The sequence below is a fragment of the Periophthalmus magnuspinnatus genome, chromosome 21 (genome assembly GCF_009829125.3).
Source record: "Periophthalmus magnuspinnatus isolate fPerMag1 chromosome 21, fPerMag1.2.pri, whole genome shotgun sequence".
NCBI classification, from domain to species: domain Eukaryota; kingdom Metazoa; phylum Chordata; class Actinopteri; order Gobiiformes; family Gobiidae; genus Periophthalmus; species Periophthalmus magnuspinnatus.
Window position 1 is genome coordinate 5766948 of NC_047146.1, and position 24314 is coordinate 5791261.

The 24314-nt window shown below is 43.3% G+C and overlaps 1 protein-coding gene across 1 annotated transcript in view; it reads left to right on the forward strand.

Moving 5' to 3' along the window:
• The window catches only part of vwa8 (von Willebrand factor A domain containing 8), an 87588-nt gene that overhangs the window by 3542 nt on the left and 59732 nt on the right, over positions 1 to 24314 (forward strand). Inside the window, exons 5-18 of the mRNA XM_033986804.2 lie at positions 4039 to 4206; positions 5847 to 6011; positions 7246 to 7295; positions 7368 to 7476; positions 8430 to 8534; positions 8625 to 8753; positions 10843 to 10977; positions 11053 to 11130; positions 15193 to 15353; positions 15526 to 15639; positions 19912 to 20095; positions 22313 to 22390; positions 22458 to 22573; positions 24140 to 24240. Coding sequence (XP_033842695.1) covers positions 4039 to 4206; positions 5847 to 6011; positions 7246 to 7295; positions 7368 to 7476; positions 8430 to 8534; positions 8625 to 8753; positions 10843 to 10977; positions 11053 to 11130; positions 15193 to 15353; positions 15526 to 15639; positions 19912 to 20095; positions 22313 to 22390; positions 22458 to 22573; positions 24140 to 24240 — 1693 coding nt within the window. The remainder of the gene's footprint in view (positions 1 to 4038; positions 4207 to 5846; positions 6012 to 7245; positions 7296 to 7367; positions 7477 to 8429; positions 8535 to 8624; positions 8754 to 10842; positions 10978 to 11052; positions 11131 to 15192; positions 15354 to 15525; positions 15640 to 19911; positions 20096 to 22312; positions 22391 to 22457; positions 22574 to 24139; positions 24241 to 24314) is intronic.

Here is a 24314-nt window from a genome sequence, read left to right on the forward strand (position 1 = left end):
GCAGTTAAACGATCAATAAGAGGACATTTAATCAGGACTAGCACTAAGCTGTTCTGGCTCCTACACAAGAGGAACTACAATCACGGGGTTTATATAAATTTGTAGTTAATATAAGATGTAGGAATAGGAAGGAAGCCAAAAGGGTGCAGTCCTAGTTGGACAGACACGTTGGCAGCGTTTTGCTTTAACATTAACATGCCTTTCACAAATAAATACACATGGATTATTCTACCTGCAACATGAACGGCTAAAAAAACGTCTTCAAATCCCAGAGGCTGCAAAAGGAAGAAGTCGATTCCATGATAACGGTTCTAGGCATGGAGCGATATTGAAATTCGGTGTCACGATTATCACGGTTAACGATTACGTCATGATAATTATTAAAGTTGCTGACAGTTTAAACATTCTCTGGATGTGCATAGTTATATTTTTAATACCACGAACAGGTTCCATATTTAAACACCTGTTATAGAGCTGTACTTTGTTATTAGTAAAAAAAAAACAACACTGATCCAGAAGAGATCATCAGCGAGAACTCATTTTTTTCTGCACATTCTGGTGAAATAAAGACGATTATGAAATGCTCCACAAACGGTTTTTTATCGAGCCTTTTTATCACGATAAATGATATTATTGTTTACTGTCCTACCCCTAAACGGTTCATACATTTACTGAAAGGTGAAAGGCAATAACTGGGGCGACCGCAGCTCAGTTTGTAGAGTGTTTGTCCACGGATCTGAAGCTTGGCAGTTCTAATCCCGCTCTCACACATCGAGCTGCTTGGAGATGGTCTTATAGCCTTTACCTCTTTACCTTGAACATGCTTGTCTGTAAATTTTCTTTCTAATCTCCTGAGACAGCTCTTTCCTTTGCTTCCTCTGGTCCATGTTTGAGTTTCAGCAAACGGCACAGTGACGACCTGTAGCTCTATATATACAGACCCACTGACTCATTACAAGATTGTAGACACCTGTGATGCTAATTACTGGACACATCTTGGATCAACATGTCCCTTTAGTCACATTATTTTCAGTCTTTTCTAGGGGAACCATCATTTTTGTCCAGGCGTGTTTCATGAGTTTAAGTAATTCTGTTGAAAAGCAATGTCTGACTTTCATTGGTTAAATTTCATATCATTTTTATTTATTATTACTTTTGTCAGATTCAAGTTATTTCTGTGGCCATTGTGAGTTTTTCCACCAATTTTGTCCAGAGTCTGCGTACACTGGTGTATGAATATGTGAGTGAATGGTCTTTAAGTGGCTCTTTGAGTGTCTTGAAGGTGGAAAAACACTTTGTAAAAATGTGACCGTTTGCCATTTACCCTTTAAACTGCTGCTTCCTTGTATTCTTTCATTTACTGTAAGGTCTGTTATTTAGTTTTAACTTGAGAGCACATGTACATTTATTAGTTCTCTGTCTTGAAAAGTCTTCAAACTGTGAAAGAGGGGTAGCATATGTGACGTGCATATGAGCCAGGACGCTGTAATCCTCAGGGCTCTGTTCTGATTTGCAGCCCTATATTCAGATGACGGTCCCAGTCCTATCGTCTTATCCCGTTGCGGTTCTTATAATAGCGTCCTATTTGTGCTCGTTGGGCTTTTTGTTCTTGGCCTTTTTCATTGGCTATTTAAATGGCTTGGAATCCTTCCCTCTAACGCAGATATAATCACTGTTATCTATCTGACATCGGCAATTACCTCTCTCCCACTTAGCTGTTATGTAAGCAGCACAACCTGGAAAGTCCACAACACGAGGAGGACTAAAGCGCGTGCAACCTCTGAGTGTTGGAAGTACGCTCAGACAATGTTCTTTCAATTCAAGTTTATTTATAAAGCTCATTAAAACCTCTTAAAAATCAACAAAAAAACAAAAAACACACCAAAATATCCTGTCTAGCTCCTTTTAACTCGTACTTATTTTTAGTCTTGGTCCGCTCACTAGCGCCTCAGAGTGGTCACGCGATGTTGCTTGTTGCTACGTGTCCGGTCAGCAGATTTAAACAGGTTTCGGCGCTGTCTTTCTACCGATGGAGGCAGGACGACAGCGCCATCTGCAGTCAGACTTCTTCGATGGAATATCCCAGGTGTGTGAGAGTAAAAAGGTCCCCTCGTCCCGGTTTAAAGTCCCGTGGGCACTTTTCCGTATTCCGTTTGCCTCCGTAATCCAGCGGCGATGTTTTGTGTCCTCCATCCCAGTCCGTAATGTGTTTCTCTCTTTTACAGTGATCCAAAATGGCCGATTTGAGTCGCTTCTGTTCTGTTTCGCTTCTTGTATGCGCGTCTTCTCATGTTCTATCTAAGTTCCTTTGTCCGTGTACTGGATGTCCTCCCTGTTTCCCTCGTTTATGTTTTACTAAAGACAAACCGGGAATTTTGTATATGACATTACATTTGTGCTCCGGCTCTATTTTCCATCCACCCATCCATTTTCTTCCTTTTTTCCGGAGCCGTAGTCTAAGCAAGGACTCCCAGACTTCCCTCACCCCAGACACGTCCTCCAGCTCCTCCGGTGGGACCCCAAGACGTTCCCAGACCAGCCGAGAGACGTGTTCTATTTTTATCTGTGGGAATCGTGCCCGCAGGACCTTAAACCGGGACGAGGGGGCCTATTTACTCTCACACACCTGGACGTACGCTTTGGTTAAAAACATGAGCTGCAATTGCAGATTTGCATCTATTATTAGTTTTTTAGTCAAGTTTCCACGGCTCAAATCTTATCGTAGAACAGAGAAATAACAAAATGTTCTCCACGATAAATATTGACCCTCAAACATTAGGATATCGTGATTATCAGGACAGGCGTAGCTAAATGTGTAAAATGTATAAAGCCATGAAACACTATGTAAACACACACTTAGTTTCACTCGGGACAGCGTTTCAATCCGAACACATGTCTGCCGTGTGGTTCCCCATTCACTCAGAATCCTGCGTCACCAGATTCTTTGAACAATTATCTGATTATAGCGTTGGTGCCGAAAAAGGATCGGGGGTTAAAAATAGAACATCTGTTTCTCACTATAGTTTTATGGCTGTACTTCCCACACAACCTGGCACATATTTACATGTTAACCTAATTACATGGTCAGTCGCTCTGTGGTCCACGCAGACAGCTAAAGTTTCCTGCCTCTTGACGTCACATGTTCCTTTTCTGCAGAATGCTGTGTCAAAAACAAGAACAAAAGACATGTTTCTGTTTAATTTTAGAGAAAAAATAAAGGCTTAGCTTAAGGAGTTAAATGGAAACGAGGAGGATGTTGTAGCACAATATACTAAGGACATCCTCAGGAAGAGTGGTTCACAAGCTGCCACTAAGTACTGGCACTTAGTAATAGCAACTATGCGGTGAAAGAAATTTACGGTTTTAATACTGGGAGCATTAATGTGGTTTTATATCTGGCAACCGGCACGATTTAAAGAGCCCGTTTTACTCTATTTTCTGATCTATGTTATAATTCTGCTTCCTTTTCACAAACAGACCTGTAGTTGTTTTTGTTTCACATCGATTTACACGTATTTAACCCACAAAACCTGCACATTTAGCACGACTTCTTCTCTCAGACTGAAAACACTCCGTTCCACCTTGTGATGTCATCATGTGGTAATACAGGAAGTGCTCAACTGTGTTTGTTTTTTTTTAAACCTTCATTAGAATCATTTGGATCATTTCAGACCTGGAATTGCCAAATCTGTACTGAACTAAAGCTAAAAGGAGCTGTTAACTTAGAAAAAAAAAACCTACCACTTCATGACATCACAAGGTGGAACAGAGCGTTTTGAGGATTGGAGATGTAACAGACTGATAATAAAGTTACTCAAACATGTGTGAGTGAAAGAAAACGCAACTCCAGGTCTGTTTTGGAGGACGTAACGACATTATAACACGACTTGAAGCTCAAAAGAGTCAGTTTTGTGTAATATAAGACCTTAGAACAGGAGAACTATATCACTTCTATATCACTCATGCAAATAAATGCCAGATCCATTACTCAATCAGTTATTCTTTACAGTGACCAAACCAAACCGCTTGTGTGTGCAGTGTGCAGTGCGGGCGGCGACGCAGGGCCGTGTGCTGGTGCTGGAGGGGCTGGAGAAGGCGGAGAGGAACGTGCTGCCGGTTCTCAACAACCTGCTGGAGAACAGAGAGATGCAGCTGGAGGACGGCCGCTTCCTGATGTCGGCCGAGCGCTACGACAAACTGCTGCAGGTCGATATTCTTGAGCGCAGAATTTAAAACCGGCCCTGTTCCGCTTGTGTCTGCTCTGTCGTTAATAATCTAATCCCTCCAAATACAAATTCAAGAGGGGGAAAAATGAGAAGAAATGGACTAGAACGTGGTTAAAAGCTCCGAAAAGTCCATTTTGCAGAACAGGTCTGATTAAAAGCTTTTAATTTTGTCATTAATGGGTCAAGGGCATGATAATTAGTTAAAGCAGCGCTGTGTAACTTTTCTGGGAATCCGCCTCCTTCTCGTCTCCATGGATATGCGACGTTTTCACCTGGAATGTTCCTCAGTATTCCTTGAAAAGCACGCGTCCCTGTTCTGACCTATATCTTGGCTTTGTGGCTCCATCACGGATAAGTTTTAAGTTTAATGCTATACTGCGGGACATTCCGGGCAGAGCAATCGCATCGCCGTAGAGACATGCGGGTGGCGGACAGTCCGACAGTCACATTCGTAGAGCTGCGAAGTGAAAGTGCGCTCGTTTCTGGCCGAGTGCACTCGCTAAGTCGACTGTCGCTTTAGGGTTGGGAATCTATCTTTGGATTTGTGTGACTCAGTGAATCGTCCTTATCTCGGCGTTTCAGATCCAACCGTAGACTGTTTATATAAATGGACGTAGCTAACCCGCTAGCCGCCGTGCTCCAAACAGGAAGTGAGCATGTGCGCGCTTCCGACTCTATCGATTCTGACTCCAATTCACTTTCTATTGAAAAACTGTGGTGTCTCTCTCTGTATCTGCTGCTGTCAGACTCGTCATTTTGGTCTTAAATGTTCGTATTAACCCTCTACATGATCCTGGGGTTTTTATTTCACTTTTGTGTCCGTGAATCAAGATATGAACATTAATAACAGACAAATCAGGCGCCATCTTTCCCCGAGGTCGTGCCTGCCACCCTTAGCAACGGGTTTGATTGAAATGAATTCCGACCGCGTGTATCATAGCAACCAAAAAGCCAATCAGGAGCGAGGCTGTTGAAGGTAACACCCTTTTCCAGCGCTTAGCAACGCTGTCAATCAAACCTGTTGCTAACGGTAGAAGAATGCGCCTGATTTGTCTGGCCGCTCTACCAATAATGTTTTTTTTTTTTATGTTTGCGAGCGGGATTTGAACCGCCAACCTTCAGATCAGTGGACAAACGCTCTACCAACGGAGAAAAAAACAACGACAAGCATCGCGTGTTGTTTATATTCAAATGTATTTATTGCAAAAAAAAACTGACCGAGAAATGAAATGTAACAAGAATCATTTTAAGAACTGACTTTTTTTTTCATTTTTTATCCATTTTTGTCATTTTAAGAAGCGACGCCGTTCAAAACCGCAGACAGTACCGCCTTGTTCATCATTTTTATTTCACTATTGTGTCTGTAAATCAAAATATGAACATTAATAACAGACGAATCAGGCGCCTACTTTCCCCGAGGTCACTCCCGCTAGCGTTAGCAACAGGTTTGATTGACAGCGTTGCTAAGCGTCCGCCTCCTGCCAAACCGGCGGTGCACCAGTTTTTAAAATAAATATTCGTATTCCTGTTCACAAACTCACAACTTTTGAAAATAAACTGGGACTTGTATAATAAAATGTACGTGAGTGGTGTTATTCACGTGGTTTTGTTTGTCGTCAGGAGCACACTAAGGAGGAGTTGGACAGCTGGAAGATTGTCCGAGTGAGCGAGGACTTCCGGGTCATTGCTCTCGGTATTCCTGTTCCCAAGTACAAGGGCAATCCTCTGGACCCGCCCCTCCGCTCTCGATTCCAGGCCCGAGACATTTATTACCTCCCGTTTAAGGTCAGCGCACGGATGAGCGATAAACAGGCTTCACTGTACTAAGAACTTTGGAAGAAAACAACTCAAATATTCAGTTTCCCGCAATGTATTTTTTAATTTTAATTTGAAAGTTTGTAAGATAATACACTACCAGTTAAAAGTTTGGACACAGCATCTCAGTCAGGGTTTTTTTTGTTTATTTTTACTACGTTCTATGTTTTTTTATATGCAGAAAGAGGACCTCAAATATATGAAGTAAGAGACCGTATTTTCCAAACTATAAGTCACACTTTTTTTCATAGTTTGGCCAGAGATGCAACTTATACTCAGATGCGATTTATATGTGAAATATGTTTTTTTTTTCTTCATTTTTATACATTTTTTTGTCTGATCTGTGACTTATACTCCAGAAAATACCATATATGGAATTATATAGCAAAGAAAAAAGTAAATAACTCTACTAAATATTTTTTTATGTTCTATATTCCAATGTTGGAAGGAAACGAAGTACAAGTAGTAAAGTACAGATACCTAAAAATACAACTTAAGTACATTTTATAGTGTGTACTTTTTACTTTTACTTGAGTACATTTGAGAGCAGTATCTGTACTTTCTACTCCGCTACGTTTTTGAACAGGACTGAAAAGTAAAAGTACTTTTCATCTGATTTGACGGGTTATTTTGAGCGTGTTCGTGGAAACTTCCTGACTAAAGTTTTCAAGTTCAAGCTTCGACTTTGAGCAAAACAAAAATAAATACACAAAATTTATGATAAAAGTTAAGATTCATGTTTCTGTTGAACAAAATACATCTCATTTTGAATTAATATCACTACATTTACACTTTAAGAAATGGACAAATGGACACTTGTGTGAAATACTTTTACTTTTTGCTCTTAAAGTACATTTTAAAACAGGTACTTAAACACTTTTCCTTAAGTGGATTATTTCATGGGATACTTTTATTTTTACTTGAGTAACTTTTTACCTCTGTATCTGTACTTTTACTTAAATACTTCATCCACCGCTGCTACATTCAAATCCTCAAAGTCTCCACCCTTTGCTTTGTCGGAAAATATTCAGTAGAGTTATTTAACTTTTTTGTTTACTCTATAATACCATATGTTACTTCATGTCTTGTGTGCATATAAAACGTAGAAAGTAGTCAAAATAAAGAAAAAAAAAACATTAAATGAGAGGGTGTGTCCAAATAATAAACATAATAAAGTACAATATCTCGTTCTTAAATATTCCAGGACAGGTTGGAGGTGCTGTACAGATCTGGGCCAAACATCGGGGCCGACAGGTAACTTCAAAACGTTCCGGTATTCGTCCGTAAAATGCTGTTGTTTTTTTAACTTCCGTGTTCTTATTCCAGAGTGTCCCAGTTGTTGTCATTGGCCACGACTCTGTGCTCCCAGGAATCCTCCAGCCTCGGCCTCCCGGACTTTCCAGTGGACAATCTGCCGTCAGCTCTGGAAGTGCTGGTACGAAGCTTCACGCCGAAATAATACTTCCACCATTTTGTTTAAATCAGACCTATTCTGCAAAATGGACTTTTCAGAGCTTTGAGCCAAGTTATAGTATTTTTTTCCTTCGAATTTTCCGTCTTGAAGTTGCATTTGGACTGATTCACGTTTAATCGTTTATTTTCCAGACGCCGATTTCACCTCTACCTCTACACGCCCACTCGTTTTCCAGTTTTATTTTCTTAATCAGTGACACTCGTAAGATTTGGCAGCGTCGAGTCATTTTGGTACAGATGAAAAAAAAAAAAAAAAAAGTGCTGCTCGCTAGTGTGACGTGCAGCTGTCCATAGGGGGCGCCAACACCTAAACGCCGCTTTGTTGTGATGACGTTTACGGCGGCGTCAGCTCCCATCGGACGCCACAGTTTTCTAACGCGGACTCGTCTCTTTTATTACGTCGTTTTAGATGAATATTGTGATTTAACCCTATAGCGTCGGATGCTAACGTCACAGATGTTGCCGTAACTCTGCAACCAATTGTGCGATCGTGTAAATTCAAACGGCGTCTCAAAGCAGAGGCGCGAGGCTCTTTTAAATATTTTAAATCGTTACGGTAATGTGCTTACGTTGTCCCTCGAAGACGACCAATCAGAGCCCAGGTGCCGCGGGGATTTTCCCAGTCAGTTATTCAATGCGTCAAAGAAAAAATACGGATGGATGTGTAAAATAGAGGTAGTTGTGTGAAAAAATGCAGTAAATTCTGATCCGTTAACATGATTTTTATGGCTAAAAAAAGAGTAAAAGTCTAAGCGAACTACACTGGTCTATAGTGCGCTCGGTCCTTAAAGGGTTGAAATGTGTAAACTATAACAAAATGATCCAAAAATGAGAACTATAGAGACACGAGCTCAACAGGGATGATTTTTTAAACTGTTATATTTACTTATTTTCGCCTGATGTTTTGTGCCGCAGAGCGTGTTTCCCATGTTGTCGTCGCAGCAGCTCGTACAGAGACTTTATCCTTACAGAAGCATTTTGGGGAAAGAGGGATGCACGGCGGTGGAGAGCGTCCTCACCGTGAGAATAACCACGCACACCAACTTTCAACGCGTGTCCGTCTTTTTCGTACACGCTAAAACCCGTGTGTGTTTTTTTTTTTTTTTTTAGAGATTTGAACTCCTGGACGCTCGCCGGCAGCAAGCGGCCACCCGTATCCTGAAGGTGTCTCCTGCGAAAGACGCGAAGAGCCGTGCAAACGTGACCTTAGACGTCGCTGGGAATGAAGTTACGTTCGAGGTAGTGAGTAATCTGTTTTTTTTTGCGGTTTCCTTCGCTCTCGGGGTAGACCACACACCGACAAACAGAGCGGTCCATTATTAGTCTTATCACTGTGGGACGCTTGTGAATGCCTCTCGCAGCTTACACTTGTGTTTCTTTGTGCGAATGAGTCATTGTGTGGGTGTGAAAGATAAGCCATTGTTCTAATAATAGAGAAACTATGTCTTCTAGCTACACAAATGAATCGAGTCCATCACTGATATAACGCGTCGTCTCTGAACGGACAAAATGCGCCGTTTATGTTTATTTTAAAGAACTAAAATATAATTAGACAGATACGTTCCATAAACTGTCGCGTTCTGGTGTGAGGAAACTTCTTCTGGTTGTTTATTTTACGAACGCGACTAACTGAGCTGCCGTCGGCCGTAAACCCCCCACGCCAAAACAAGAGCGAAACCACAGCAGTCTCAACCCACTAGAGCCAGTCTCCAAAACAGACCAGTAATCACAGACTGTGTAAAGGAGTGGACGGAGCGAGTTCAGCAGCAGAATGAGGTCAGCTGACGCCTGAATATACTGAATGACCAGGTTATTACATCAGTGGATTTGTTCTTCCCTGATGGAACGGGAATATTCCAAGACGACAATGACGGGATTCATCAGGATCAAACTGTGAAAGAGAGAGACAGGGAGGATGAACACAGAGAGAGAGACAGAGAGAGAGAGAGAGAGAGAGAGAGGGAGGGAGAAGGGAGAAAACAGAGAGCGCAAGAGAAAGATAAGATAAGATATGCCTTTATTAGCCCCAGAGTGGGGGAAATTCCAGTATTGCACCACACAGTTAAAGAACAAAAGGAAAATGGTACGTGTAATAAAATAATTAAAAAAATATACTTAAAAAATATACTAAAAATAGACTCTAATATAACATCTTCATAAAGCAGAGAGAGAGAGAGGAAGAAACAGAGGCAGAGAAAACAGAGAGAGGGAGAGGGAGGGAGGAAGGGAGAGAGAGAGAGAAATAGAAGCAGAGAGAGGGAGAAACGGAAAGAGACAGACAGAGAGGGAGAGAAAGCAGGGAGAGGGAGAAACAGAGAGAGAGAAAGAGGCAAAGTGAGGGAGGGAGGGAGGGAGGGAGAGAGAAATACAAGCAGAAAGAGAGAGACAGACAGAGAGGGAGGCAGGAGAGAAATAGAAGCAGAGACTGAGAGAGACAGAGAGGGAGGCAGAGAGAGAGAAATAGAAGCAGAGAGACTGAGAGAGAGGGAGGCAGAGAGAGAAATGAGGGTGAGAAGAAGAAGAAGAAGAAGAAGAAGAAGAAGAAGAAGAAGAAGAAGAAGAAGAAGAAGAAGAAGAAGAAGAAGAAGAAGAAGAAGAAGAAGAAGAAGAAGAAGAAGAAGAAGAAGAAGAAGAAGAAGAAGAAGAAGAAGAAGAAGAAGAAGAAGAAGAAGAAGAAGAAGAAGAAGAAGAAGAAGAAGAAGAAGAAGAAGAAGAAGAAGAAGAAGAAGAAGAAGAAGAAGAAGAAGATTTTACTTTTACTTGAGTACATTTGAGAGCAGTATCTGTACTTTCTCCTCCACTACATTTTTGAACTACACTGAAAAATAAAAGTACTTTTTATTATTGTCTGAGAGCTGCTGAAAAGGCTGAGGGTTTATTCTTATCAACTTCATAATTTCCAAAACAAAAATATACAAATAAAAACAGCTTTTAAAAAAATATTGATTCTATTATTTCCGATGAACAAAATCCAGCTCAAATCTTTATCTTTATCAAAATCGCCACATTTGAAGCTTTATAAGACTCATAATTTGCAAGAAATACTTTTACTTTTTACTCTTTAAGTACATTTTTAAACAGGTACTTTAACACTTTTACTTCAGTAGATTTTTCATGTGATACTTTGACTTTAATTGAATACTTTTTTACTCCGGTGTTTGTACTTTTACTTAACAAAATTGAGCACTTCTTCCACTGCAGCTTTTATGTGAAGCACTTTGTTCGGCTGAAGTTGTTTTAAATGTGCTATAGAAACAAACTTTGAATTGAATTGAAAGAGTCGTGTTGATATTCTCACGTTAAACTCTTCAGGTTTTTCTCTTTGCAGGTTCGGTCTGGTCTAAACGACGTGCGTCAGCCCAACCGCAGTCCGCTCTTCGTCGGCACGCGCAGCCAGTCCCAGCTGATCGCAGAGATGATGCAGTCCCACATGGTCAAGGACATCTGCCTCATCGGAGCCAAGGTTTTTTACCCAGACCTCCCCCGGATTTTACATTTGTCGTTTTTACGCAAACATCAACACCGCTGTTTCCCTCAGGGCTGCGGCAAGTCGGCGATCGCCAGAGAGTTTGCGGAAATCTTGGGATACAGTATTGAACCGGTCATGCTCTACCAGGTACGTTTTAGTTTAAACATAGACTGTATGTATAAACGGACATAGCTAACCTGCTAGCCGCCACGTGCTAAACAGGAAGTGATCATGCGCGCGCTTCCGGCTCCATCGACTCTGGCTTCAATTCACTTTCTATTGAAAAACTGCGGCTCCTCTCTCCGTCACTGCTGCTGTCAGACTCGTCATTTTGGTCTTAAAAAAGTTCACGATCCTTAAGACTTTTTTGGGGGTTTTAAGCAGGACCAAGCGTTGGATCGTTCGCCCGCTAATGGGGAGCGTGCGCTGGGGATCAGACCGTTGTGAGACAGGTTAGTTTTACCCTGCAGGTTCAGAGATTATTTATTTATTTATTTATTTATTTAACTTTTATTTTACCAGGTAGGTCGGGTGAGAACCAATTCTCATTTTCAGCGACGACCTGGCCAAGAAGCAGAAATTTCAACATACAACAGAATAACATCCATACAGGCAAAGACAAGACAAAACAACAAAACAACAACAAAACAACAACACTAAGACAGTTACTATTTCCCACTATTTACATATATACACATAGGTGAGCAGAGTTTAAAAACAGAGTTAAAAACAAGTACATTGGTCACGTACTATAGATTTTATTGAGTTGATGAATGAAGCTATTGGTATCATAGTACTAAGTTTTAGAGTTTTTTGTAGATTGTTCCAGTCTTTCTTGTTTCTTTATTCTTTATTTGACAGGGACCATGTACAAATCCATTAATCTTACAAGGAAAAGATGATTTGCACCAGATTTAGCTGCTGCTACTTTCCATCTGCAGTCCCTGAGCAGGTGAACACACATTAAAAAACACACATCAATTAACAATTACAATATACGACGAACGATTTGCCGTACATATGTCCCCCCCAGTCCAGACTAATATAAAAATCATTATGTGCAGGTTTATACAGTGAGCACAGAGCAGCACCAACTAACTAGACTGATTATTTAAAATGAACTTTTTCAAATTTCGAGTAAAACTATTAAAATCCACAGACAATTTCAGACTGTCTGGAAGCTGATTCCACTGCCTAATGGTTTGATAAGAAAAAGCCGATTGAGCAAAGGCTGAGGTTGGGTGCAGCGAACTGAAATGATGATCGACCAAAAGGACGTACGGACTCGTGGGGCGATCATGGGGATAATGTTACTGGAAAGTAGGTTATGTGTGTTATTAGAGATATTGATGAGTGAGCGAAGATAATGAGGGGTTTTACCAATGTTTTATAGATGAATTTGTACCGATTTATTAGGTGCGTGCGCTTGGTTGAGGAGCCAATGGGGCGACGGTAACACCTGTGGGGTTATGACTGAACGCCTCTAAGTCTGAAGTGGATCTTTGAGTGGTCGAGGATCGCCGGGGGTCGGTGGGCAGAGCCGCTCGCACCTCGTGTTTGTGGAGAACCTTGGTGCTAAAATCGCTCGCTCTACGTGATTCCGGGGTTTTTTATTTCACTTTTGTGTCTGTAAATCAAGATACGAACGCTGTGGGTGACGTCACGCTCGCTCAGTCCACGTCTTTACACAGACTACGGTTTTAAGTTTTGAGGAACGGCTGAAATCCGCATCGACAGAGGTGACACAGACCCGCGATAAAAGTGAAAACTGGAGCTGCCGGAAAAAGCCCTTTTACTGTAGGTCACGGCTCATGCAGTATTCATGATGTGATGCCTCTGACCATCTGTTCAACTCTGGACCAATATTGTGAGAAGCAAGTGCCAGCTTTTTATTTAGGCCTCGGGTTCTTCTCATTTTATACGTTTTGACAGATTAGTGCAGCGTTTTATATGAAAAATGAGTTTGTTTACGCTGCACGTTTATTAGGGAGCTCTTCTGCGTCTTGAAGTGCTTAAGTCAATAAAACTACACTTGCCTACATGTTCTGTCACATTTGAAGTACTGTACTAGCTGTAAAGGCGCACTAGGTAACTTTTCTGGTAGGACTCACCATGGAGATGTCTTTGCTTTGCCTGAAATGTTCCGCAAACATTAATTTATTCACTTACTTTTACGTATTTTTATCGCTCTGAACCGTCCTTGAGAAGCATGCATTCTTACTGTTAGTGGGCTCGCCTCTCCACAGATCTGACCTGGAGGCACCTACGTCTCCATGGTGACAGACCCCCACCAGAGATGTTACACACTGTATCTTTAAGTATCTGCTGAATCTGATGTTGAAAATACAAGTTTAATAATATTGTGACATGTTTTGTGCCAAGGTTGCTCAGTAAATCGTCTTTTTGCACCAGTTTGTTATAGTCCTGTTATAGACCTGGTTTAGACCTGGTTTAGACCTAGAATAGTCCTGTTATAGACCTGGTTTGGACTTGGAATAGTCCTGTTATAGACCTGGTTTAGACCTGGTTTAGACCTAGAATAGTCCTGTTATAGACCTGGTTTAGACCTGGAATAGTCCTCTTATAGACCTGGTTTAGACCTGGAATAGTCCTGTTATAGACCTGGTTTAGTCCTAGATTAGACCTAGAACAGTCCTGTTATAGACCTGGTTTAGATCTGATGGGTCTTTGGTTGTTCTTGGTCTGAAACACAAGGCCGATATTGTGTTGGTTCATCCCTTATTTAATTGACCTAAACTCACTCATTTCTTTGGTTCATGTTGTATATTTTATGATACACAACAGAATAATCCAAATAAACCGACTTTTCAATAACTTTTATAAATATACAGGCCAGAGACGCAACAGGTAAAAAACAGACTGAACAAAACCAAAAATCAGATAAAAGGCAGATTAATTTTTGTTTTACTCTAGATCAGACCTGGACGAGATAAAACTTTTACTTATCACATAAAAATGTCAAAAATCTCCACACTTTTGCGATGAATCTGTGCAGGAGTGAACGGTTGATGTTGTGTGTCGATCTTGTGTGTTGATGTTGTGTGTCGATGTTGTGTTGATCTTGTGTGTCGATGTTGTGTGTCGATGTTGTGTTGATGTTGTGTGTTGTTGTGTTGATGTTGTGTGTATCAGTGGAGAGTCGTTCCTCTGTCGTCCTGTGTGATTCTGTCGTTGCCACAGGAAGCGTCTGTTCATGGGCCGTATGTATTTGTGCATCATGCTCAGGTTATTTTTAGCGCTCTGGGGTTAGGGGGTGACTTGCTCTGCGGGAATTGCAGAATCCACAGTAGTTCATTTTGTCAACTCAAAAAAACCCATTTTTGGGAAGAGACATGGACGACCAGCATTTTTCTTTATTACGTAAGAAATTATAGTTTTGTCCTGGTTTTACATTTTTGACTTTGTTTTGTGCAGTTTGCTTCAAAATGTTAATGTTAGTTTAGTGACGATTATTTATGTTTTGTTCTCCTTCTTCTCCTCCTTCTCCTTGTCCTCCTCCTCCTTCTTCCTCTTCTCCTCCTTCTTCTTTTCCTTCTCCTCTTCCTCCTCCTTCTTCTTCTTCGTCTCCTCCTTCTCCTTCTTCTTCTTTTTCTTCTCCTCTTCTCCCTCCTTTTCCTTCTCCATCTCCTTCTCCTCTTCTTCCTCCTCCTTCTCCGTTTTCTTTTCCTCCTCCTTTTCCTTCTCCACCTCCGCCTCCTCCATCTCCTCCTCCTACTTCTTCTTCCTTGTCCTCTTCTTCTCCTCTTCTTCCTCCTCCTTCTTCTCCTCTTCCTTTTCCTTCTCCTCCTCTTCCACTTCCTCCTTCTTCTCCTCCTCCCCCTCCTTCTCTTCCTCCTCCTGCTCCTCCTCCCCCTCCTTCTCTTCCTCCTCCTTCTCTTCCTCCTCCTTCTCCTGCTCCTCCTCCCCCTCCTCCTCTTCCTCCTCCTTCCCCTCCTCCTCCCCCTCCTCCTTCTCCTCCCCCTCCTCCTCTTCCTCCTCCTCCCCCTCCTCCTCTTCCTCCCCCTCCTCTTCCTCCTCCTTCCTCTTCCTCCTCCTCTTCCTCCCCCTCCTCCTCTTCCTCCTCCTCCCCCTCCTCCTTCCTCTTCCTCCTCCTCTTCCTCCCCCTCCTCCTCTTCCTCCTCCTCCCCCTCCTCCTTCCTCTTCCTCCTTCTCTTCCTCCCCCCCCCCCCCTCCTCCTCCTCTTCATAGGACATGACAGCGCGGGATCTCCTCCAGCAGAGGTTCACTCTTCCTAACGGTGACACGGCGTGGAGACCTTCTCCTCTCGTTCTTGCTGCTCTGGAGGGGAAGCTCCTGCTGCTGGACGGGATCCACCGGGTCAATTTAGGAACTCTGGCTGTTTTATCTCGGTACGACCCTTAAACCGCTCGGAGAATAACATAATATGAGCCCCTTTAACTGAGGGTATGATGGACTGTTTGCTCCCTCCCCACTCCATAGACCCGGCCCTGCTCACACTAACTGCATCACATTAAATTACAAATGCAGTAGTACTTTACCTCTCACTGTTTTGTTTTCAAGGTTACTACACGACAGAGAGTTGGATCTATACGACGGAACCAGGCTGCTACGATGGGACAGATACCAAACACTGAAAGAAGAACTGCAGTTTACAGACCAGGAACTGCAAGAAAGGTAAAAAAAAAAAAAAATACATGTTTGCAGTTTTAATGTAGACGTCTGTAGAGGCTTTAAACTTTAAATTCTACCTGTTAAAAATGTGGTTCAACAGTGAGACAGGACATATGGAAATAATACCGTCAATTTTGGACTATAAGCCTCTGCTTTTTTCCCCTACGACCTATTCAACGGAAGAAAGAAGGAAATAGAGCCACTGCACGAAAGCGACAAAGAGAAGGAAATAGAGAGGCTTCACGTAAGCGACAAAGAGAGAAGGAAATGGAGCCACTGCATGAAAGCGACAAAGAGAGAAGGAAATAGAGCCACTGCATGTAAGCGACAAAGAGAGAAGGAAATAGAGAAGCTTCACGTAAGCGACAAAGAGAGAAGGAAATAGAGCCACTGCATGTAAGCGACAAAGAGAGAAGGAAATAGAGCCACTGCATGTAAGCGACAAAGAGAGAAGGAAATAGAGCCACTGCATGTAAGCGACAAAGAGAGAAGGAAAAAGAAACGCTGCACGTAAGTTTTGCATCAGTGAACTTGGTTGATGGTTGATGGACCTTCACGTTGGAGGCTGCAGTGGGACGAACTTAGTCAATGTAAAAAGACGGCAAAAGTTTTCAGAGGAAATAAAAGCAGATGCAGTTTTATTTTCTAAACCTGCAGGTATGTTCATCCTGTGTCGATACCGTGTTGGTGCTGATTTTCAGGCACAGTTTGGAAAAAAGCTTGTCTTAAATTAAAAAAAAAAACTCAAAAAAACTTCAGGTGCAGCTTATATATGTACAAAGTTTATTTTCTTTTAAAATGTAGCTGGTGCGGTTCATATTCACCTGCTCCTAAGTGTCTAAAATTGACGATATACCAAAAAATACACATTTACAAGTGTTTTAATGAAGAGGTCTGTAGAAATTAAACCTTAAATTCTACCTGTAAAAACTGTTAAATGTGCTACAATAGTAAGACCATAACGGGAAGAAAAATGAATGTTTTTGAGTAAAAGATATGGAAATAATAAAATAAAAACACAAGAACAAGGAGATTTTTGCAGAGAACTATTGTCACATTTTTTATGTAAGTGTTCTGGCTTCATATCTGTCAGCGCAGACCCTTCAGAATGTCTTGTGTATTTTTGCACCTAGCACTTACTATATATGTTTGCATGTTTACAAGCACATGTGTGTGAAAACCACCATAGTCGGCAGGAAGGATGTTTGTGGTTGGGCGTCTGGGTTGAAATAAGCCCGTTTCCTCTTCCTCTAGTTTGTGGCTAAATGTGTGAGTCGCTCAGGGTTAAGACGCTTTGCCTCTTAGTAACAGATTCTCTTTAGTAAGTATAAATGTGCTACTATAGAGAAAACTGCATGTTGCCAGGTAACAAGCTGTTATGTAATGTTTCCGTGTGTTCTGGTTGGTTCTGATTTCGCTCGTGTTTGTGTACGAGCTGTTCCTCCTCACGTTTGCGTCGCCGCAGAAGGAAAGTATTTGAGTGTAACTATCAGTTTGTGAACTTTAAAGTGCACCGTGTCATTTTTTTGGTGAAAGATTCCTGTTTGCCTCCATGGAAAATCTGTAGTTCTCCCTAGAATGTTCCGTTGTAAAGCATTATTAGGCTTAGATAACCCCACCAAGCCAAGTTACAGGTTTGATCTGTGGAGAAGCAATCCCACTACTGTAGAATCCATCTTTTTAAATGTTTTTTTTGTTGTTGTTGTTTTGTTTTTCTGCAACAAAAGCAGAAAAACTCTTCCTCTCCTCTTTCTTTCCCCTCTTACCTCCCTCTCTCCTCCTCTTCTCTTTCTCTCTCCTCCTCCCTCTCTGTCACTCCTCCTTTCCCTCTCTCCTCCCTCTCTCTCACTCTACCTCTCCTCCCTCTCTCCTCCTCTCCTCTTTTTCTCCCCTCTCCTCTTTCTCCCTCCTCCCTCTCCCTTCTTCTCTCCTCTTCTCCTCTTTCTCTCCTCTCTTCTCTCTCCCCCTCTTTCCTCCCGCTCTCTCACTCCTCTCCCTCTCTCCTCCTCTCCCCTCTCCTCCTCTTCTCTTTCTCTCTCCTCCTCCCTCTCTGTCACTCCTCCTTTCCCTCTCTCCTCCCTCTCACTCTACCTCTCCTCCCTCTCTCCTCCTCTTCTCTTTCCCCCCTCCCTCCCTCCCTCCTCCTCCCCCCTCTCCCTCCTTCTCTCCTTTTCTCCTCTTTCTCTCCTCTCTTCTCCTCTCTCTCCCTCTCTCCTCCCTCTCTCTCACTCCCCCTCCCTCTCTCTTCCTCTCCTCTTCTTCTCTTTCTCTCTTCTCCTCCCTCTATCTCACTCCCCCTCCCTCCCTCTCTCCTCCTCTCCTCTCCTCTCCCTCTCTCCTCCTCCTCCTCCCTCTCCCTCCTTTCCTCCCCTCTCCTCTTTCTCTCTCCTCTCCCTCTCTCCTCCCCTCTGTTGCTCAGTTTTTAGCCATAGACACTCATGAGATCTTGCATTAAAAGTTTAAAGTTAGAAATGAGATAGTCAGATTTTTAACTCCTCACACATTCACACACAGGATTCAAACCATCGAGCTTCTGATCAGTGGGCAAACGCTCTACCGACTGAGCCACGGTGCACATGATGGTTTTGGCGTTTTCATACTTTCTAAAAACAGGTTAATGACGTCATGTTTTTTTTAAATGAACGACAAAGAGAGAAATGCTGTAATAATAAAAGCTTGTGCCGCCCACGTTGGAGTAAATATATCCTGGTGTTTGAGGGTGTTTCTGTGGAGACTCGGCCGTCGTCTCAATCACAAGATCCGTTTGTTCATTTTCATCATGTCTCTGTTTCTACAAGAAGAGAGAAAAATAAAAAATAACCAAAAATAAAAATACAGAACAATCTAAACCAAACAAACACATGACTCCACACGTCCATTTAAAACATTAAAAACAGGAGCAGGTTCATTGTAAATGTTCATCTCCACGTCTGCTATCCCTCCCTCTCTCCTCCTCTTCTCTTTCTCTCTCCTCTTCCTCTCTCCCTCTCTCTTCCTCTTCTTTCTCTCTCCACTCCCTCTCTCACTCCCCCTCTATATTGCCATCTCTCCTCCTAATCTCACTCTCTCCTCTTCTCCTCTTTCTCTGTCCCGTCCCTCCCCTCAACTTCTCCCTCCCGCCCTCTCTCCTCCTTTCCTCTTTCTCTCTCCTCCTCCCTCCCCCTCCCTCCCCCTCACTCCCTCTCTTCTTCTCTCCTTTTTCAATCTCCCTACCTCCCTCCTCCTCTTCTCTTTCTCTCTCCTCCTCCCTCTCTCACAACCTCTATCTGTTTTACTCCCTCTATCTCGACCTCTCTCTCCCCTCCTTTCCTCTTTCTCTCTCCCCCTCCCTCCCCTCAACTTCTCCCTCTCTCCTCCTTTTTCTCTCTGTCTCCTCCTCCCTCTCTTCTCCTCTGCCTCTCTCCTCCTCTTTCTCTGTCTCCTCCTCCTCTCCTCTTTCTTTTTCCTCTTACCTCCCTCTCTCCTCCTTCTCTCTCCACCTCCCTCTCTCTCACTCCCCCCTCTTTTCTCTCCTCTCCTTCTCTCTCCCCCTCCCTCCCTCTCACTCTCTCTGTCCTCCTCCTCCTTCTCTCCTCCTCTTCCTCCACCTCCCTCTACCTCCTTCTCTCTCCCTCTCTCCTCCTCCCTTTCCTTCCTTCTCTCCCCCTTTCCTCTTTCTCTGTCCTCTCCTCTCCTTCTCTCCCCTCTCCCTCCCTCCCTCCTTCTCCTCCCTCCCTCCCTCCCTCCCTCCTTCTCTCTCCCCCTTCCTCCTTCCCTCTCACTCCCTCTCCCTCCTTTTCTCCCCCTTTCCTCTTTCTCTCTCCTCTCCCTCTGACTCTCTCTCTACTCCTCCCTCTCCCTCCTTCTCTCCCCTTCTCCTCTTTCTGTCTCCTGTCTCTCCCTCCCTCCTCCTCTCTGTTGCTCAGTTTTTATCCATAGACACTCATGAGATCTTGTATTAAAACATTAAAGTGCTTTATTGAGTCAGTCTATGGTTTTAATCTTTTATAAACACATTTTACAAACACATTTCATAAATACACAGTGTCGTTCTCTTCTGACAGATTGCGACGTCCGTCCTTCCTTTTTCCGTAGACCGCGCCGGCTTTAAATCCATCACCTGTTACGAAACGATTACGAACGCGCCGTCTGTCGGGAGGCGTGTTCCGGCGCCTGACGTTCACGCGCAGACCCACCTGACACCTGCGTTCGCACCTATTTACACGCCGCAGATGGTTTCTACGGCTGCTCCGTCCTTTTCCTCCTCCGGTCTCATCCCTGCGTTTGTATTCACAGGTCTATCTTTCCCGTACACCCGGCGTTCCGGGTCCTGGCCCTCGCGGAGCCCCCGGTGGTCGGCGCCAGCGGAGGCGGCAGCAAAGGTCAGCAGTGGTTGGGTCCAGAACTGCTTACGATGTTCCTCTACCACACTGTCACGCCGATGAGCAAGGCAGAAGAGATGGAGCTCATAGAGGGGCTGGTAAGCAACAACAGCACACGCCACCCACGGGGCTTAACCCTGTTTATTTTTCCTTTTGTTTTATTTTCAGACAGATCACGTAACACGGGATAAGACGAGGAAATGTCGATTCATGTCGGTAAATCAACTTTAAAGGTGCTACATCGCGCAAAAACTGACTCGTGTGAACGTTAAGTCGCGTTCTAATGACCTGGAGTTGTGTTTTGGTTCATTCACACATGTTTGAGTAACATTTTATGATTAGTCCGTGACATCTTCAAACCTCAAAATGCTCCGTTCCACCTTGTGATGTCATAAAGTGGTAGTTTTCACGTGAACGGCTCCTTTTTAGCTTCATTTCAGTAGATGTAAGTGGCAATTCCAGGTCTGAAATGATCCAAATGATTCAAAGTGAAGGTGTGTGGGGTTTAAAAACACAGTGGAGCACTTCCTGTATCACCACTTGATGACATCACAAGGTGGATCAGAGTTCTTGTCATTTGGGGAGAAGAATAAAGCGTAAATATGCAGGGTTTGTGCGTTAAACGTGTGTGAATGAAACAAAAAAAGGAAAGGAACATTAGAACAGATCAGAAAACACCTACAGTCGAAGTCCCTTATTCAGGATGTCTGTGGTTAAAGCGAAACAACTTCTTCTTTTAATATTAACAAATGCCAAGTGACGCTAATTGAATATTTATGGTTTCACACTATAGCATCGGTCCGCTATAGCAGTTCAAATCAAAATGGTAAAAGCTCCTCACAAAAACGGGATTATTTGCCTGAAACTCCACACCTTTATGTCGTATGTTACTGTTTTTTATCTTTCATTTCTCTTTATTTCTACAGGGAGAGTCCAGTGAGACTAAAATACAGAACAAATCAAACAAAAACAAACAAAACAAACCTCTGCCAGTAATGACCAGCCTGCTTTTTCATAGACTGTTCAGTGACGGTCTGTACGTGGCTTTCACACATGTTAGTGACTCTGTGGAGCGCCCCCTAGTGGCTCTAAATATAGTTGTGTTTACTTCACTTGTTTTGTTCACACACACCACATCATCCACCCCAAACACACACTATGAGTCACAAGAATCCATCACTGATCGCCAAACGCATTTATATGACAATGTGCTTCAAGCGACAGAGTCCCGTGAACACACACACGCACACACACATACGCACACACACGCTCACTTCCCCAACACACAGAGGTCTTTTCTTTTACCTAAATACACTGTGAGGACTGTAATCGCTGTTAACGGAGGAGAAAAAGCTTTTGGAACAACACCTCACCTGCGCAGACAGACCAGCCTTACCTGCGCAGACAGACCTAGACTCACCTGCGCAGACAGACCAAGCTCACCTGCGCGGACAGACCCAGACTCGCCTGCGCAGACAGACCCAGACTCACCTGCGCAGACAGACCCAGACTCACCTGCGCAGACAGACCTGACTCGCCTGCGCAGACAGACCCAGACTCACCTGCGCAGACAGACCCAGACTCACCTGCGCAGACAGACCCAGACTCACCTGCGCAGACAGACCAAGCCTCACCTGCGCAGACAGACCTGACTCGCCTGCGCAGACAGACCAAGCTCACCTGCGCAGACAGACCTGACTCGCCTGCGCGGACAGACCCAGACTCACCTGCGCAGACAGACCAGCCTTACCTGCGCAGACAGACCCAGACTCACCTGCGCGGACAGATCCAGACTCACCTGCGCAGACAGACCAGCCTTACCTGCGCAGACAGACCCAGACTCACCTGCGCAGACAGACCTGAGGAGGCTGTCGCTGATTTTAAGTTATGATACGAGCTTTATGTTTTTTGGGTTTTTCCCCCCCCAATTCCTAGCAGTTTTTCTATCACAACCAACTGCGTAGTTCGGTCCAAGGTCGGCCCACACTCGCCCCGCTCCAGACTGAGGCCGGATCCGCTCTGAGACCTCCTGTTTGAAGTACTCTCGGATCAGACTTTTAATGTGAATCATAATGAGACTGTTGGATTCACACTGGCCCAAGCATCGCTCTAGTGACAGTGTGAAAACGACCTTAAATTCATCACCTGTTATGAAACGAAGCGCTGAGAGAAAGAGTGAATGTAAAGGTTTAAAGTAGAGGCTGAAGTCTCTGTGTGCGTTATATCTACATAGTCTAGTTCTCACTGTATTTCTATATGTTTATACGATATTCAGGCATTGTCAAACCTTCCTTGTTCATTTGTTCTTCTCGTAGGCGCCCAACGTACCAAAGGAGTCAGTAGAGCAGCTCTTGCACCTCACTCACGGCCTACGCAGCACTCACGACCCTACGGTGAGTGCGCCGAGCATGTTTCCGCGCGCCGAGTCGGTCTAATTATCGTACGCGTCTTCGTCCGCAGGCGCAGTCTCTGGCCTCTTCTCTTTCCACTCGACAGCTGCTGAGGATCTGCCGACGCCTCTCGCAGTATCCCGAGGAGAGTATCGCTCACGCAGTCAACAAGGCCTGTCTCTCCAGGTACGAAAGTGGATTTGAACTCCTCTCCGATCACAGTAGAGACGTAATAGAGAAATAAAACCCCCAGGATCACGTAGAGCGGGTTAATACGAACATTTTAAGACCAAAACGACGAGTCTGACAGCAGCAGGTACAGAGAGAGGAGCCGCAGTTTTTCAATAGAAAGTGAACTGGAGCCAGAGTCGATGGAGCTGGAAGTGCGCACATGATCACTTCCTGTTTTGATTGCAGCGGCTAGCAGGTTAGCTATGTCCATTTATATAAACAGTCTATGGCGCACGTCTAGTGGAGCTTTGTCGTCTTTGGTTCTAGTCTTGGTTTTGGTCCATTTTAGTTCATTAAAAACTAATTAATTTGTCTTTTTGTATAATTTAGAACTTATTTACTCACGTTTTGTCTTTGCGAGATCGACTTTTCAGAGATTTAACCGTGTTCTAGTCGTTTCTTCTCATTTATCCCTCTTTAAGTTGTGTTTGGAGTGATTCTTGTTTGAGTTTAATCTTTAATCGTTTATTTCCAAGACGCCATTTTGTCGATCTTCCCCCGTTTTCACCTCCACCTGTGACGTACGCACTTCCTCCTCCAGTTTTATTTTCTTAATCGTTGACACTCGGAGGATTCGGCAGCGTCGCGTTTTTTTAAACGTGCTGCTCGCCAGTGTGACGTGCAGCTGTCCATAGGGGGCGCTGTCATCTACACGGCGCATTGAGAGAATGAAAGAGAAAGAAAGAGAGAGAAAAAAAGAGAGAAAGAAAGTGAGAGACAGAGAAAGAAAGAGAGAGAGAGAAAAAAAGAAAGACAGAAAGAAAAAAGAGAGAAAGAAAGAGTGAGAAAGAGAGGGAAAGAGAGAGAAAGAAAGTGAGAGAAAGAGAGGTAGAGAGAGAACAAAAGAGAAAGAGAGAGAACAAAAGAGAAAGAGAGAGAAAGAAAGAGGGAAAGAGAAAAAGAAAGAGAGAGAATGAAAGAGAAAGAGAGAGAAAAAAGAAAAACAGAGAAAGAAAAAAGAGAAAGAGGGAAAGAAAGAAAAAGAGAGAATGAAAGAGAGAGAAAAAAGAGACAGAGAAAGAAAAAAGAGAGAAAGAGAGAACAAAAGAGAGTGAGAAAAGAAAGAAAAAGTGAGAGAAAGAGAGAGAAAGAAAAAGTGAGAGAAAGAGAGAGAAAGAAAGAGAGAGAGAGAAAGAAAGTTTTCTAACAGAACTCAGCAGATTTATTTCTTTTATTAAGTCGTTTTTAGTTGAATATTGTGATTTAAAACATGTAAATCATAAAATAATGATCCATGAGTGTCAGAGATGAGAACCATAGAGACACAAGCTCTATAGGGCTGATTTAACCCAAAGTATCTCTGGGTTAGACTCACTTAAATCCTTGTTTTTTACTTGTTTTCTATTGATCAAATTGTCCTCCGCTTCTTAAACTGCTTCTAAACTGTCCTGATGTTGATTAAACCTCTTTATCCATGTTGTAAACCTCTTTAAACCTGCTGTAGTCGGACATTCTTAGCTGTTGTTTAGCCCGGGTTAGTTGTGGAGACTCTGATGTAACGCTTTTGTATCTGTACTCCAGGTTTCTGCCCAGTCTTGCACGTGCCTCCCTGCAAAAAAGCCTTTCCAACTCCTCCATCGAAAACACACCAGAAGCGAGTGAAGATTCTCGTAGCTACACGTGTAAGTTTACAACCGCCCACCTGTACCTTCCACCCGCATCAGAACCTACTTATTTATAACCGTTTGACACTTTA